This window comes from Malaclemys terrapin, chromosome 2 (assembly GCF_027887155.1).
Source record: "Malaclemys terrapin pileata isolate rMalTer1 chromosome 2, rMalTer1.hap1, whole genome shotgun sequence".
NCBI classification, from domain to species: domain Eukaryota; kingdom Metazoa; phylum Chordata; order Testudines; family Emydidae; genus Malaclemys; species Malaclemys terrapin.
This window is the reverse complement of record NC_071506.1, coordinates 42,411,113-42,428,697: the sequence shown is the minus strand read 5'-3', so window position 1 is coordinate 42,428,697 and position 17,585 is coordinate 42,411,113. Positions and strand designations below refer to the sequence as shown.

At 44.9% G+C, this 17,585-nt stretch overlaps 1 protein-coding gene across 1 annotated transcript in view; it reads left to right on the top strand.

Moving 5' to 3' along the window:
- The window catches only part of INTS8 (integrator complex subunit 8), a 72,862-nt gene that overhangs the window by 14,240 nt on the left and 41,037 nt on the right, over positions 1 to 17,585 (top strand). Inside the window, exons 6-10 of the mRNA XM_054017349.1 lie at positions 1,794 to 1,976; positions 3,421 to 3,528; positions 6,094 to 6,249; positions 9,139 to 9,239; positions 11,821 to 11,962. Coding sequence (XP_053873324.1) covers positions 1,794 to 1,976; positions 3,421 to 3,528; positions 6,094 to 6,249; positions 9,139 to 9,239; positions 11,821 to 11,962 — 690 coding nt within the window. The remainder of the gene's footprint in view (positions 1 to 1,793; positions 1,977 to 3,420; positions 3,529 to 6,093; positions 6,250 to 9,138; positions 9,240 to 11,820; positions 11,963 to 17,585) is intronic.

The following is a 17,585-nucleotide window of genomic DNA, read 5'->3' as shown; positions in this document are numbered from 1 at the left end:
CAGAGCCTGATGAGAAGAAAGAATCTGACTCTGAAGACAACACTCCTGACATCTACGATGACAATGCAGGTGCAGCTGTGACTGAAGCAGAGTTTAATTAACTGTTTGGTGAATCAGAGACTGATTCAGATCTTGAAGGATTTTAAGACTTTTTAAAGTCTCGTATTGTTCTAAGTTACTTGTTTTAAATATCCATTTACTGATTTTAAATATTGACTGTAATTTTGAAGGTGAATACATATTTGTTCAGTTATTATTATAACAGGTTTTTCGTTAGATTACATTAAAATAATTCTAGCAAAACTTTTGAGTGTTTCTTGTGATGCCAGCTTTTAATACATAGCAGGGGTCGGCAAACTTTGGCTCCCAGCCCGTCAGGGTAAGCTGCTGGCGGGTCAAAACATTTTATTTACTTGGAGCGTCTGCAGGCACAGAGCCCCTCAGTTCCCAGTGTCCGCGGTTTGCCGTTCCCAGCCGATGGGAGCTGCGGGAAGTGGCGCCATTTCCCACAGCTCCCATCGGCTGGGAACGGCAAACCGCGGACACTGGGAGCTGAGGGTCTCTGTGCCTGCAGACGCTCCAAGTAAACAAAACGTCCCAATCCGCCGGCTTACCCTGATGGGCCAGGAGCCAAAGTTTTCCAACCTCTGAAATATAGGGTTGGCTTTTGAAAGGGTCATACAGTTTTTGCTATTTTTACCTAACCATCTTGGGGGGTCAGCTTATAAATGAATGGGCTAATGAATGAGTATATACGGAACTTTTAAGCTGTGGGTTCTTTTTTTAGAATTCATCACTCACATGCTTCATATATCTAGCTTTCAACTGTCAGTCCAGTGGTGCATAATGTGTTCTACTTTTTGTGGGGAGTAGAAGGGTAGGAGGAGTACTCTCCAAATTTGTGATAGTTGACATAGTTGAATTTATTGCTATGAAAACTTTTTTAAAATAAAATGAAAACTTTGCATTACTATGTTGAACTGATTTATTCTGTGGTTTGTTTCCATTATTTTTCATGACTTTTTTCCAGATATGGGAAAATGCTTTTAAAAAGCCAATTTCTATAGTGTCTCTTAGACAAACTGCACAATTTTTATTTACTGACATAATTATGTATACAGTGCTGCAAATGTAAATAATTTTGAACAGGAAATTAAAATAATTCGCCTGTCCTATTTAAGCTTTCTGATAAGTCTCACTATTTTTTAATTCTTCAGGAAACCTTATTTTGAAAAAGATCCTATGTGAAAATTTGCCAAAAATTGAGATTTGTAAAAATAAGATATCTCAGAATTTAGGACTAAAAAAGGCTATTTTACCTTTGCTTTCTTTTTTTTAAAAAAATTCAAATGGAAACAGTTTATTTTTAATAAGTGAAACATTCAGATGAGGTGTCTACAACCCAACCATTGTAACTTGCTAATACACTGGAAACTGACTAAAATCAGGAAGTGAAGCTGACAAAAAGAAATTGACAGAAAGAAAAAAGAAGTTTTTCTACTGTACAACTTGAACAAAATATAAAAATGAAGGTCATAGATGGTGAAAAGTAAGGATCCAACCATGCATTCAGTGAGTGCCAAAAACTCTCATTGACTTCTGTGGGAATTTTGGATGCACAAGAAATGCAGGATCAGATGCTACATTAGACTTTTACAATTGACATTTTAATAATAGGATATCTGTAACACAGGTAAGGAGTATGATGGTTTTTGTTTGTTTTAATATGTGAATTTAAACTAAACTTGATTAGAGAATAACTTGATTTTTAAAATGCACTTAAATTATTTTAGCTGAAAGAGCAGGCTGCTGATTCCATCCTGGTGCTAGAAGCAGCACTTAAATTAAACAAAGATCTTTATGTCCACACTATAAGAACTCTGGATTTATTAGCCATGGAGCCCGGTATGGTGAATGGAGAAACGGAGAGTTCCACAGCTGGATTGAAAATCAGTACTGAGGAAATGCAATGCCAGGTACATTAAGTACTAAATTAAAAGCTTGCAACTTTTTATTAGAACATTCTACAATTTGAACTTTTTGTCCTCAATTAATCCAAATAAGATTTGTTGCTTCAGTTTTTTAAAATACATTAAAGCTGTTTCAGCGTGTAGACCTACTGTTTTTCATGCTTTCCCTCATAACCCCCCTTTTTTTTTCTTCAGAGAAAAGAGAAGGAGAGGACGTGAGCCTTGATGTTGACATGGAAAGTTATAATAGAATTAGGGCTATCACTTAATTGCAGTTAAATCACGTGATTAACTCAAAAAAATTAATCACCATTGAAATAGTTAATTGCAATTAATTGCAGTTTTAATCGCACTGTTAAACAATAGAATACCATTTGAAATTTAATAAATATTTTTGGATGTTTTTCTACATTTTCAAATACACCTCTACCCCGATATAACGCGGTCCTCAGGAGCCAAAATACTCCGATGCGGAAACTACAGAACCCGAACCACCAAAAAGGAAAATCAGCCTTCTGCTGGTGGCATCTGACTCAGGTGATGAAAATGAACAGGCGTTAGTCCGCACTGCTTTGGATCATTATTGAGCAGAACCCGTCATCAGTATGGACGCATGTCCTCTGGAATGGTGGTTGAAGCATGAAGGGACATAGGAATCTTTAGCACATCTGGCACGTAAATATCTTGCGACGCTGGTTACAACAGTGCCATGCAAACGCCTGTTCTCACTTTCAGGTGACATTGTAAACAAGAAGCAGGCAGCGTTATCTCCTGCAAATGTCTGAGTGATTGGCTGAACAAGAGGTAGGACTGAGTGGACTTGTAGGTTTAAAAACTTTACATTGTTTTGTTTTTGAATGCATGTTTTTTTTCTTTTTACATAATTCTACATTTATAAGTTCAACTTTCATGATAAAGAGATTGCACTATCGTACTTGTACTAGGTGAATTGAAAAATACGGTTTCTTTTGTTTTTTACAGTGCAAATATTTATAATCAAAAATAAATATAAAGTGAGCAATGCACACTTTGTATTCTGTGTTGTAATTGAAATCAGTATGTTTGAAATTTAGAAAACATCAACAAATATTTAAATAAATGGTATTCTATATTGTTTAACAGCACAATTAATCGTGCAATTAATCACGATTAATTTTTTTAATCGCTTGACAACTCTAAATAGAATCCTATTGTTTTCTACAGAAATGCACAGGCTATACAAACACATAATAAGCTACATTTCCTGTTCTGACGAGCTCGCAGTATAAAAAGATAGAAAACAAATGAAGGATATAGGAAAACTTAAACAACATATCAACAAATTAAATAGAAGAAGTGGGATTAGTTTAAAATATGTATAAAAATATCAACCTGAAACACTTACCTTAAAATGTGTTTGCTTATTTTTTAACTTAACTTACTGTTTGGTATCAAATAATGATCGTTGCAGGTCTGTTATGATTTGGGGGCAGTCTACTTCCAGCAAGGCTCCACAAATGCAGCTGTTTATGAAAATGCCAAGGAGAAGTTTTTTAGAACAAAAGAATTGATTTCAAAGGTAAGCTTGATCATACATTATGTTCAAACATTAGAGGTCTAGAAACTGAATCTCTTTGAAATCCAGCATAGCTTAAAAGATGGATTAATTTTTTCAAGAACTACCTAAAAACTCCTCCAACACAGTGCTTAAACTCAAGCTTCAGCAATTTCAGAGGTATGTTTCCCTGAAGTTAAATGAATGGACTTCCACTGGTCACTAGTGTCTCAAATCTGTGTTGGATAAAACCAGTTTTATAGTATATAAACCCCTTTAGTTCTTACACACTCAAATACTATGGAAATGAACATGGTGTATATGCCTTTCCTTTCATACTCTTGCAGGCTGCAGTCCTCTATGCAGTTTTGAACATGACTGACTAGCCTATGGCCTGCAAATTTGTGTGTTTATAGAGGTTTCTGAGATTACAATTCCAAATATTGGTGATCTGGTCAGTGGATGAAATATAGGATTGGACATCTTTCCAGTTACAGTGTGATGTTCCTGTATGTATAAAGATCGCCATAGAAAGGTTATGACATTTTTTGCTCAAAAATCGAACAAGAACACTTATTTTAGATGGTACGTCTTCAAAATGAACATGTATGTGTGCTCCAAAGAAAAGAGTTTGACAGGTATGGTTTCTTTTAGGTGTAATTGCAGATCTGACAGACAGCTCACTTAGTTTTTTATAAAGTTCTCCACTTGTTGAAACTCTCCTTTTTTAGAAAGCAGTTGTCATCTCTCTGGTTTGATATGCCTATCTTGTATGGTATATATATGGAACATTGAACTTGTAGTGGAAAACTATTGATCTGTAGATTTAAATAACTTTGCAGTGAGCAGCAATACTATAGCTGTGTCTCTGGGTTGGCAGTGCTTGCTGAAGACTTTTCTTTGCTCGAGATAAACAATTTCCCATTGTAAACTTATGTGCGTTATAAAACCACTTTTCAAAAAACAAAACTTTACTGGGAAGAATCCTGTACTTCCACGCTTCTTAATAATGTCTGCCATTGATACAAGAATATTTCCCTGTGGACTTTCTCACTTCAGCATCAAATATTCTGAGGAAAGTTTTGGTGTTCTGCATATTTCCTACTGTAGTTGAGAAGGTGACAGGCAATTGTTAGGCAAATTTCCATCTCAGGTAAAGCGTTTTGTTTTGTTTGGATTGTTTACCAAAATAGAATTGAGATGGAGGAATCCTGGGAAAAGACCACAAATTGTCTTAGGCTATCCAGCTCCGCTCTTTTGTCAGCATATTTTACCATGCCTTGTATATGCTGATATCATTTCATCGTACTTTACCATCAGAAATCTGGGTGGCAAATGTGCCTTTTTACAAGAGGAAAATGTTTTTATCTACCTTAAATGAGCTTGCTTTAAGTTGATTGAGGTTATAGAGTTTCCAGCAGTTGAGAGAAGAACTTGTGGTTGATGCCATTGTTAGAAGTTGTCTCCCTCAACTAAATCATTGCATTTCAGTCCAGAATTAGCTAAAACTGTTCTCATGCAAAAACCACAAACTTAAAATAACAACAAAAAAACTCATTTTTTTTTTTCTTCAGATATCTTTTAGGACTTGAGACTGGAACTTACATTTTGTTTATCAACTCATTTTTTCTCTTCTGTCTCTTTAAAACAACTTAAAAACTACAGTTGCACTCCAGATAGTAGTAGAATTTTGACCTCTTTTTTAAAGATGTAAACTCCATTAATGTGGCTGTTTTTAAACAGAAGCGTTGTCTCTATCGGCCACCTTCTCTTGTTTGTTTGATTCATTCAGTTAGAGGAAGCTTATTTTTAAAAAAGGGAAAGCTCATGTTGTTTAAATGTAGAAGTTGTGTTAATACAGTGCTAAAGTTATACTAGTTTAAAATCATTTAGAAAATTCAAAAGTTTAGATTTCCACAGTAGTAATGCCTTGGCTGTACAGCACACTCTGTGTTCTTTGCTATTGTAACGGTAATATGTTAAACTACATATTTAAGAACGATAAACAGGAATAGGAGATACATGTGCAACGTGGTTGTTAACGTTGCTGTAGAAATCCAAAACTTTCATTTCCTGCTTCTGATTTTTTTAAATTAAAAACTTATTATTCCATTCATTTTACGATGTGGGTTTATTTATTTGAATTTAGTTTTGTAGTTCTTCTAAGGTCCTGGAGGGAGGAGGCAAAAGGGGGAAATTAAAATGGGCACTAGTTCAATGTGCAAGTGTATCTTATCAGTGATCAACTTGGACCAAACTTTCAATATTACTAAAACAACCTTTCATAAAAATCTAAGATGATAGAAATGTTTCCACAGTTTAGAAACATTTTCCTGTCTCACTGTGAATCCAAATATGAAATTATAATGAAACTGGCATTTCTGTCCGCTGGTCAGTGAAAAATCAAATGATAAGAGCACATGTGAATAAAAAAAACAAACTGTTTTTTTTTTTAATTCTTTTGCTTTTATTTAATATTGATAATTCCTTAAAATAGAAGTTGTGAATGTTCAACGTTGCTCAGAAGTAAGCTCATAATTATTCATAGAATCTAGGTAGCTAAAATTTGATGTGTTCTTATTTTTGCAGATTGGTTCATCATCACTTCATTGCACCATAGATGAGAAGAGGTTAGCTGGGTACTGTCAAGCTTGTGGAGTTCTTACATCATCTTCTAATAGCACATCACAACAGTCAACTCCTTATAGTCAAATCCATTGCTGTATGAGATGTGGCAACTATCAGGTAAAGTACTGGAAAAGCAATTTGGAGTCTTTTGACTTGAATGAGTTCATATCTAAGATTTCTTCTTTAAGTAGTATCCACCGTAGGTGTGCTTGCGTCCCTGTGCTGCTGATCAGAGAACTTTGGTAGCAGTGTCCCTCAAGCTTGCACATGTGCGGTCTCTCGCCATACCCTGCCACAAGGCTATTCAGCGCATGGGCTAACCCACCTCATTTTTTTCGCAACTGCCCTGGCTAGATCATTACTTTCTATTTGCATGTCTATGGTTAGTTGTGGTTTTTCTTTACTCTTCCTCCCCCCCCCCCTTTTTTAAAAATTTTATTTCCCCCCCCTGCTTTTCTTTTCCTCATTGGGGACCTTTCACCCTATGGGGTATGCCGGGTTCACCATCTTCAAGAAGTGCCTCACTTGCAAGGAAACAATCCTGGTTACAGACAAGCACTCCCATTGCGTTTGCTGCCTCAGGGAAGGCCACATCCAGCAGAAGTGTGGTTTCTGCCAGCAACTCAGGCCACGGTCACATAAGGATAGAGAGCTCCGACAAGATTATCTTCATGCAGGTGGTGCTCAGACCCTCTCAGTACCCATGTCACAAGTCACCTGGCAGACATGAGTCATCCCCAAATCCCTCTATTTCTAAAAGCTGTGAGTCGAAGAAGCAAGTTGCTGACCCTTCTCAAGTCATCAAAGAAGAGAGTGGGAAGCATTCATAGTGAGCCCTAAGATAGCCATATGTGATCTCCATCCAGCTCTGTATCTCTGGCACCAAGACGGTCCTAGTCTGGTACCCACAGCTTTCAGAAACTGACAGCAGCAGGTACTGTTGACATGCCCACAGACCTAATGGGCACTGGCACTGAGTGGTTGGCACCAGGGGACACAAGTAAGCACTCCGCTAAAAAGGCATTCCTGGTATGAGAGTCTGTATCAGTACCGTCATTAATGCCTCATCCAGCACCAGAGCGACCGGTACAGGCAAGATCCCCGGCACCCCACCATCAGCACTGAGCTGGTCAGTACTGGAAGAATTCCACCATTCCAGGTACCTCTGTGTATCAGACATAACCGGAGTCCCTGCTTCTCAGTACTGGGATCTCCACACCAAACCTCTGCCTAGCACAGGAATCATCCCTGCTGCCATGCATGCTCCCCCCACTCTAGCGAGAGTTCAGACAGTGACCAAAGGTGGTGGTGTGTCAGTACTCCTCTCAGGCTCAGTACAGTACTCAATATACCCTCAGATTGCCCTATCATCATCATCCTGGTATGGCCGCCCATGGGCACCACTGCTGGGCTCTGTCACCACCACCCCAGTGGCCATATTGGGACCCATGGGTGCCATATTGCCAGCATGCCTCTCGAACTTCAAGCCTCACCCATGAACCCTCAAGGCACACCCCCTTGGCCTCAGCATCCAGAGCTTCGGCGCCTCCAGAAGACATCATGGAGGAACCTCGAGGACCATATCCTCCTCCCTGGACGAAGCTGTCAGGCGTTCCCCACCATCTCTGGCTGACGGCTTTTGTCTCTTCCAGGATTGGCAAAGAGAGTTGTAGACACTCTCCAAATACTCCTGGAGGAAATCAATGACACTCATCATCATCTCCTTGACATTCTCCATTCATTCTCTTCCTCAAATAGAGCCCATCCTATTAATGAGGCCATCTTGTACCCGGCAAGAACCATCTGGCAAACTCCAGTATCAGTAGCGCCTGCCTGCAAGTGGGAGAACAAAAAATGTTATGTCCCAGCTAAGGAATCTGAATTCCTCTTCTCCCGCCCTCTACCCAACTCTGTCATAGTGGGTACCGTCACCTCCCATGGCCATCAACACCAGCTGGGGCCCACTCCTTGTGATAGGGACTGCACATGCCCGGACCTTTTCAAAAGAAAGGTGTACTCCTCAACCATGCTTCAATTCTGTATTGCCAACTGCCAAGCCCTCACAGTGAAATATGATTATATAAATTATTGAAAACTGAATGATTTTATTGAACAGCTGCCAGTGTCACATCGTGACCAATTAAAGGCCACTATTCAGGAGGGCCAGTTAGTGGCAAAGACAACCCTCCTCCCCTCTACTTCAGAGTTCTTGTCAATCTCTTTGCGGTAGAGAAGGAACTGAGGGGGGTTACTGTGCGCTGACTAGCCTCATGGCAGGGCATGAGAAGAGAGAGCGTATGTGCAGACCTAACAGACACTACTCCAAAGTTCTTGGATCAGCAGCGCAGGAACGTAAGCACACCTACCGTGGAGCACCCACAGGGGGACATATCTTGAAGAACCATTGTTACTGCACAAGGTGAGTAACTTCCTCTTCACAGGGTAACTGTAGTATGCCATGGAGGCATTGTTACCTAGGAATTAGAGCAGTGGTGGGCAACCTGCAGCTCACGGGCCGCAGGCGCCCTGTCAGGGCAAGGTGATCAGACCGTTTGTTTACATTTGCACAGCTACCCGCAGCTCCCAGTGGCCGAAGTTCGCCGTTCCCGGCCACTGGGAGCTGCGGGCAGCCATGCAAATGTAAACAAATGGTCTGGTGACCTTCCAGCAGCTTGCCCTGTTGGGCCGCAGATTGCCTACCTCTGAATTAGAGGGATGTTGCAGTCAAAACTTGTAGTTTCTCTTTCCAACTTTTCTAGTGACTCACGGTGTGACTTTAACTGCTGCTTTGGTTTCCTGATCTGTAAATTGGATATAAAACTTCCTAAAGAAGGCATGAGGTTTAATGAACCGTTTGTAAAGGCTTTTCAAGATCTCATCTAGGTGCAGGTTGGGCGGTGGGGACATCTTAGTTTGATCTGTTACATTTGATAGCCTCGTCTATTAATGTCTAATTAGAGAAATACCTTTTGAAATTGATACAGTATTTATCTGTTTGTGTTCTAGGAGTTAGTGAAGATTTTCCTTGAAGATAATCTAACTCTCAGTTTACCTGTTCAGTTCAGACAGTCTGTGCTGAGAGAACTCTTCCAGAAAGCGCAGCAGGGGTGAGTAGTTAGCATTACTGTGCGCTGACTAGCCTCATGGCGGGTCATGAGGGGAGAGAGCGTATGTGCAGACCTAACAGACGCTACTCCAAAGTTCTCGGATCAGCACCGCACAGGGGCAGCTCTAGGCACCAGCAAAGCAAGCACGTGCTTGGGGCAGCCCATTTGCAGGGGCGGCAGGGATCCAGCATGGGATCTGAGAACCAACAGGGAGCCCTGGGAACTGTAGTTCCTTGGTTAGCTCCCTGCCTATAGAGCCAGCCCTGGAGCAGGGAAAGAACTACATTTCCCAGCATTCCCTTGGCCACTGCCAACAGGAAAATGGGGGAGGAAGTGAGGAAGCTGAGACATGCTGCAGCCTGCTGTGAATGGAGAGCTGCACTGGGAAGGGTAGGGATAACATATTTTAACATTCAAAAAATAGGACACTCCACGGGGAGGGAGGGTAGCCCCACCCTGCCACCATCCACTTCCTCTGACTGCCCCCCACAGAAACCCCAACCCATCCAACCCCCCTGCTCCCTATCCCCTGATCACCCCCTCCCGGTGACCCCTGCCCCCCAGGACCCCACCCCCTATCTAAGCCTCCCTTCTCCTTGTCCCCAACTGCCCCCTCCTGAGACCCCCCCCCCCCCCAGGACCCTACCCCCCACCTGTCCCCTGACAAACCCCTGTGACTCCCATGCCTATCCAACTGCTGTCTGTCCCCTGACTGCCCCCCCGAACCCCTGACCCATCTAACCACCCCCTTCTCCGTGCTCCCGACTGCCCCCCTGAATCTTCGCCCCATCCAACCCCCCCCCCCGCTTCCTGTCCCTTGACTGCCCCCCCCACCGGAACCCCCTACCCCTTCTCCAACCCCCCAGCCCCCTTACCGTGCCACTCAGACTAGCATGTCTGGCTTTGCGCAGCGCCAGACACGCTGCTGCATACATGCTGCTGTGCTCCCCTGCGGAGCCACAGCGCCTTCCCCCCAGCACCTGCCTTCCAGATTTGAACACCTCAAAATTCAGGAGTGCTCAAGCTCAGTTTGGGTGGCTGTTACTTCATTTCTCTCAAATCAAATATACTGATCCACTGTAACTTGCTATAGGAAAAAGTAGGATAAAATTGAGCAAGAAATGCTTCCCAGTGGTTATTAGGACTGGAATTGCTATTTTCAACAGCCGTTGCCTTTTTTTTGTTTGTTTGTTTAAAAGGAAGACCGTGATATTGCATTGGCAAATTCCCCATAGAAAAAAAGAGTGGGACAAAAGAATAATAAAGACACCTCAACTTTTCCTCATTTATGTAGGACAGTCTTATAATATGCATCCAGATATCCTCCAATCACACAAGTTGAAAATTGTTCCACTTTACTGCAGTTCTATAATCATATGGGAACCAATCCTGTCTGTGTTCTGTGCACATCTAAAATTCCTGCTGAATGACCTGCCCTGGGAGCGAGTTACCAGTGACCCAGGGCTGCGATGGAAGGAGGGTGCAAGGAAGGAGGGGGAGGAGAGCCCAGGGCTGGGGCAGCAGCGTGGTGGGGGAGTGCCCAGGGCTGGGGCGGCGGGGTGAGGAGCCCAGGGCTGGGGCAGGGGGCAGCCAAAATTTTTTTTGCTTGGGGCGTCAAAAAACCTAGAGCCGGCCCTGGCAGCGCAGGGATGCAAGCACAACTACTGTGGATGGGGAGGGATAGCTCAGTGGTTTGAGCATTGGCCTGCTAAGCTCAGGGTTGTGAGTTCAATCCTTGAGGGGGCCACTTAGGGATTTGGGGCAAAATCAGTACTTGGTCCTGTTAGTGAAGGCAGGGGGCTGAACTGGATGACCTTTCAAGGTCCCTTCCAGTTCAAGGAGATAGGATATCTCTATTAATTAATTTATTTAATTTATTCGCAGCCACATAACAGTAATGCCTAGGAGCACCAGTAATGAACCAGAACCCCACTGTGCTAGGTGTACAAACACAGAACAAAGTCACTCCCTCCCCCAAGAGATCTTGCTGTCAACTTGACTGAGGAATCTTTCTTTGAAAATAAAAAAAAACAATTTTATATTGTTAATGCTTTCCACAGAAACTGTCTGAACAATTCAGACACAAGTAACTAATTGGAGGAAGGTCAATCTTATGATGAGAGAAACTGAACATTCTGTATAAATATGATTCCTCAGGAATGTATTTCACTACAGTCACACAATGACAGAACTTCTTATAAAGAAGGGTAACATGGACACGAAAACATCTATGAAATCTTTTTCACTTATCTCTAAGCTTTAATGCCCTTTAAGAGCTTTCCCAAAACCTGCTGCTCTAGTCATAACTGTTCAGGCAAACCATTTGAAGCCCATGGCACTGGAGCAGACTTGAGCATTCTTAAGAATGCTGGGAGAGGCCCTGATCCGGGACTGAGACCCCCGAGGCACTGCTGTAATACAAATAATCATTTTTAAACACTATCGTGTACACATGCTCCAAGCAATGTTAGACAACACAGTGCTTAAAATGCTGGTGGTTACCTGTTATCCTGTCTAGACACCCTCTGCATGGCTGTCAAAGAAGGTCTGTAATTTTATTGCATTTTTTGTATTCATGCAGGAATGATGCTCTAGATGAAATCTGTTTCAGAATCTGTACATGCAACACTGTTTGTGATGTAATGCAGGGTCGAGCAATTGGTATTCAGTTTAACCAGCTATTTCTTAAACCGAACAAAGAAAAAATAGACTTTCTCCTTGAGGTAAGATTTGATTCTTGAGACTGAAAGGACGCTGTTAACTGAAAAATCTAATTTCTGTCTGAGTGTGTTACTATTGTTTGTAAAACCCTAAAATTTGTAAAACTGAAAGATTAGAGGTGAAAATGTTTTTCTCTAATTTTGAGCTTACTTTGTACATTTCAGATGGTTTAGTATATAGTCCGTCCCACTTCTGTGTTGATAGTTGGTTCACTTCTTTGACTCAGGAACAGAGGTACCCATTTCGCCAAACACTGTGACAGCAAAGCTGCCAAAGTTTCCAAGTTTAATTTGATGTTGCCCTGTTTTTCCTTTAGTAAAAAATATTTATCTTAATTTCTAAATTATGAAGAATTGTCCTGGAAAATGTATAGAGGAGCCAGAGAGGGGAGTAGAAGAGCGTTCAGGGGAAGGAAATTGATGTCCTTCAAGACCCCTTCACTGAGCTGGGGAGGGAAGGAGCAGACAGGGAAGTGTGTTTTGTGTTTTTTCTCCTCACCATCTTTCAGTGGAGCTAAAGTGGGAAGCGGAGAAGTGACCAAGAAAGTTTAAAAAGTTTCTTCCCCAGTGCCCCTGCAGGAGCCAGAGAGGGGAGCATCTAGGACAGGGGTGGCTAAACTACAGCCCAGGGGCCGCATCTGGCCCTCCAGACGTTTTAATCAAGCCCTCGAGCTCCTGCCGGGGAGCTGGATCAGGGGTTTGCTCCACTCCACGTGGCTCCTGGAAGCAGTTGCATATCCCCCCTCCGGCTCCCACAGTAGGGGCAGCCTAGGGGCTCTGCACTCTTCCCCCGCAGCTCCCATTGGCCGGGAACCACAGCCAATGGGAGCTGCAGGGGCGGCATCTGTGGACTGGGCAGCACGCAGAGCCACCTGGCCACGCCTCCACGTAGGAGCCAGAGGGGGGACATGCTGCTGCTGGAGGCTGCTTGAGGTAAGCACTGCCCGGAGCCTGCACCCTTGACCCCCTCCCATGCCCCAACCCCCTGTTCCCTCTCCCGCCCTCTGAACTCCCAGCCCGGAGCACCTTCCCGCATCCCAACCCCTAATTTTGTGAGCAGTCATGGCCCACCATGCAATTTCCATACTCAGATGTGGCCCTAGGGCCAAAAAGTTTGCCCACCCTGATCTAGGAGGAAGTCTCTCCTTCCTCAGACCTTTGCAGCGAACCATGGAGGTCCCTAGGACCCACCCAGCAACAAGAACTAGAGGCTTCACTCCAGGTCTTCTCTACAGGTTGGAAAGAATAATGCGGTGGGGGTGGGCTCCCTCTGAACTTCCCAACAGGGTCTGGTAGAAAAAGTTGGAAGAATAGAAGCTGGGGACCCCTTCATAATGTAGAGGAGAAATATTGAAGAGCAGCCCTTCCCCTATACACCATTATGGGTTACTGGGGGACAAAAGGGAAGGTTGAGACTCTGCCCTCTCTTCCCTCCCATGAGCTGGGCAGGGTCAAGGGAGGGATCTTCATTCCACCATACCCTTTCTGGAAGCCAGAGTCTGCTTAAAATGGGGACATGATTTCTGGGGGATCAAGAATTGAATGCCACATAACATCTTACAGAGGTGACTGTTCCTAGGAGTACAGGTACTGATCGTTTTATGTGCTGATTGAAAAGGAAGACATCCAATTTCAATACAAAAGCGTAGCTATTTTTAAGGACTGTTGGAGTGGCAGTCAGCTAGCTGCCTCTCACTCTGTTTGCTGTCCCAGCAAACAGGATGCCAGTGATTGCACAACCAGCATGGAATTCTTCTGAAGGACAGAGTTTAATTATACACCTCTACCCCGATATAACGCGACCCGATATAACACGAATTTGGATATAATGTGGTAAAGCAGTGCTCCGGGGAGCAGGACTGCGCACTCCGGTGGATCAAAGCAAGTTCGATATAATGCGGTTTCACTTATAACCTGGTAAGATTTTTTTGGCTCCCAAGGACAGTGTTCTATCGAGGTAGAGGTGTATTTGAGGGATTTAAAGAAATAGGTTTTCGTTCCCTTGTTAAGTAGCTTTGGGCTTGTTATTGTTTACCCTAAAACCATTTTTTAAAACTCACCTACCTCAGCCCCATATCCTTTCTCCTAGTGGTTTTGTTGGTTTCCTTCCTTTTGGTTTTGACACATATGGTACTTTGTGCTATGTCCAGTATAATGCATGCTGGATTATTTCATGGAGACGAGTTGGCAGGCCACAAATTTTGAAGGGTTTTGTTTTAATCACTTACATTAAATGCCCCTCCTGCCTTTACACTTTGTGATATTCAGCATATAACCCTGTGTTTTTACAGGTAGTTAAAACTTTACAGTTCAACTTTTTAAGATGATATTTTGCGTTAAACTAAAATTAAAACTGCCTATGCTCCCAAATCAGTAGTAGGTTATAGTTTTACAAATAAAACCTATGAAAATCACCTGGCAAAACTGCTTTTTGAGGTGGTTCTAGGTTTCCTGGGCAACAGTCAATAACATCATAAGCAATACTGGCAGTGTAATAAAATCAAGAACATAAAAGAAAACTGCCCTTTAAAACAAAACTGTATAAATGATGATGACATACCATAAATCTTGGATTTCCAACTTACTTTAATTTGACAATCTTGTAAGGAGCACTCACATTTGAAAACACATGGGAAAAATGTGATAGCCACTCAGTTCAATTGCTCTGATCATTTTCTTTAAAAATTCTGGTCTGTGTAAGAGCAGCATAAAGTTTAGAAAAACAGATCTGCTGAAAAAAAGCATTTAAATTCTCTCTCCTCTCAGAATTCCTTAGAGACTAATCAACTCTTCCAATGAAGCTTCCCTGAGCTATTGCACATGTGGGTTTTAATTGTGGGTGGCACCTATTGCAGCCCTTGGAAGGTAGTGAGCTGTGCCTGAGTTGAATTCATGCTCTTTCATTTCTGTTTATCGCTCTGCTGCTGATTCTCAGGTCTCTCTTTGTCTGCTAACATAAGCCACTTCCTGTGCCATGAGTAGTAACTACACCTCTACCTCGGTATGATGCGACCCAATATAACACGAATTCAGATATAACACAGTAAAGCAGTGCTCCGGGTGGGCAGGGCTGCACACTCTGGTGGATCAAAGCAAGTTCAATATAACACGGTTTCACCTATAATGCAGTAAGATTTTTTTGGCTCCCGAGGACAGTGTTCTATTGAGGTAGAGGTGTACTTACCTGACACCTATAGCAAAAACCAGATAAAAGTGCACTGTGCACCAGCCCCCACTGATCCAGCAGTAGTCTCTATGCCCAGTTGACAATGGAAATTAATGTGTTTTTGACAAACAAGCTTTATCTTTTTCAAACTGATGTAATAAAATGATTAAATTGCTGATGATTAAATTAAGCATGAAAAGTTACTTTAAAAATCCCCCAGCCCTCCCGAGTAACTTAAGTTCTTCTTCGAGTGCTTGCTCATATCCATTCCATTAGGGTGTGCGCGCGCCGCGTGCACGATCGTCAGAGAATTTTCTACCCTAGCAACACCGGCGGGTCGGCTGTGGAGCCCCCTAGAGTGGCGCCTTCATGGCGCTGAATATATACCCCAGCCGACCCGGCGCCCCCTCAGTTCCTTCTTACCGCCCCTGACGGTCGTTGGAACTGTGGAGCGCGGCATAGCTGTTCTCCACTCTCCCTAGCTTAGTTAGTTATTCACAGTTATAGTTATAGTTCTAGTTGTTTATAGTTAAATAGTTAAATAGTTTTTAAAAAATTGTTCGGTTGTTATAGTAGTTCAGGGGATTAAGGGGGTCGTCTCCCCCTTTCTCCCCCAGCCGCGGGGCCGGGCTCATGCCCAACGCTCCCGGCTTCAAGCAGTGCGCCTCCTGCGCTAAGCCTATGCCCACGAGCGACCCGCACGACTCCTGTCTGAAGTGCCTGGGAGAGTCCCATCAAACAGATAAGTGCAAGATCTGTAAGGCCTTCAGACCAAGGACCAAGAAGGAGCGGGACTTTCGGCTCCGGCAATTCCTTATGGAGGCGGCACTTAGTCCGGACGCTCCATCAACGAGTCAGGCCCCGGCACCTAGCACCTCGGTGCGCAGTGCCCCGGCGGCACCGGCCTTGCCGACCACGCGAGTGGCGTCGGACAAGCCTCCCCGGCACCGGACCTCGTCGGCACCGCAAGCACAACAAGTGCCTCGGCGCCGGTCATTATCCCCGGGGCATAAAAAAGCCCATAAGACGGGGACCTCCGTGCCGAAGACGCCGGCTCCCCCAGTGCCGGGGGTAGAGCCGCGTCCGCCTGTGGAGCACCGAAAACAGGTGACTCCAGCACCGTCGACTCCGGCTCCGAGGCCGTTGAGTCCGGTGCAGATAGCGTCTCCACCGAGACCGGCGGTGATACAGTGCCTCCCGTCGACTCCAGAGACCTTCGCGGCGGCGAGAGACTTAATAGCTCTCACGGAGCCGGCACCGCCTCAACCACCGGCACCGACGGCACCGTTGACTCGTCCGGTCCAGTCTAGAGGGAAACCTGCCTTGATGCGCCCTCCATCGCAAGGGCTGGAACCATGGCACCGGTCCAGGTCCCGAAGCAGGTCCCCACGCCGCTCGCAGTCCCGGCGGCGAATATCACCTCGGCACCGGTCGTACTCGCGGCCAAGATCTTCGCCGCGGCACCGCTCTACGTCTCGGCACCGCTATGATCGTCGGTACCGATCGACATCGAGACGTAGTTCTCGGCACCGCTATGATCGACGCTCGACGTCGAGAGGCCGCTCCCGGCACCGGGCCTACTCAAGATCACATTCCAGGTCCAGGTCTGACTCTCGGCACCGACGTAGTCATCGGCACCAATCCCGTTCTCGGCACCGTTCGCCGGCACCGCACAGGGACCGTTCATCTCTGGGCCGGCGCCGTGCGGCACCGTACCATCCGGAGCTCGTCTCGGCGCGGTCGGCACCGCCATGGCCATCCAGATCAGTGTCCCGATCCTCCGATGGGGCATCGAGATCGGCATACCCCCCTCAGGGACAGGCCGATGATCCGGACATGGGCCACTGGCAGGAGGTAGCGGAGGATCCCGCTCAGGGACCTTCACACTGGTCGTTTTGGACCCCGTGGGCGTACCACCAAGCTCAAGGGGCTCCACCACCATCAGCCTCTCGCTCGGTGCACTCTGAGCGAAGGGCCCCAGAGTCCACCATCTCTCGCCCTCCTCCAGGGGGCATGGAGGCCTCCGTGCCCGCACCTGACGTCCTGGACCCAGAGGCAGGTGATGCTCCGCTCCAAGGCTCATTGGACCAGGCCCCGCCCTTGGATCCCTTGCCACCTGAGGCATCTTCCTCATCTTCCCCAGATGAGGCAGTGGCGGGCACAACGAGCACGGGTCCACCCCCGATTGATCTCCGGGCACACCAGGACCTATTACGTAGGGTGGCACGTAATATGGACCTTCAGGCAGAGGAGATTGTGGAGGTGCAGGACCCCATTGTGAACATCCTCTCTGCGGATGCCCCATCCAGAGTGGCGTTACCCCTGATCCGCACGATCCAGGCTAACGCCACTACGATATGGCAAACTCCTGCCTCTATCCCACCCACAGCGAGAGGGGTGGAAAGAAAGTACTTTGTCCCCTCAAAGGACTATGAGTACTTGTATACTCATCCCCAACCG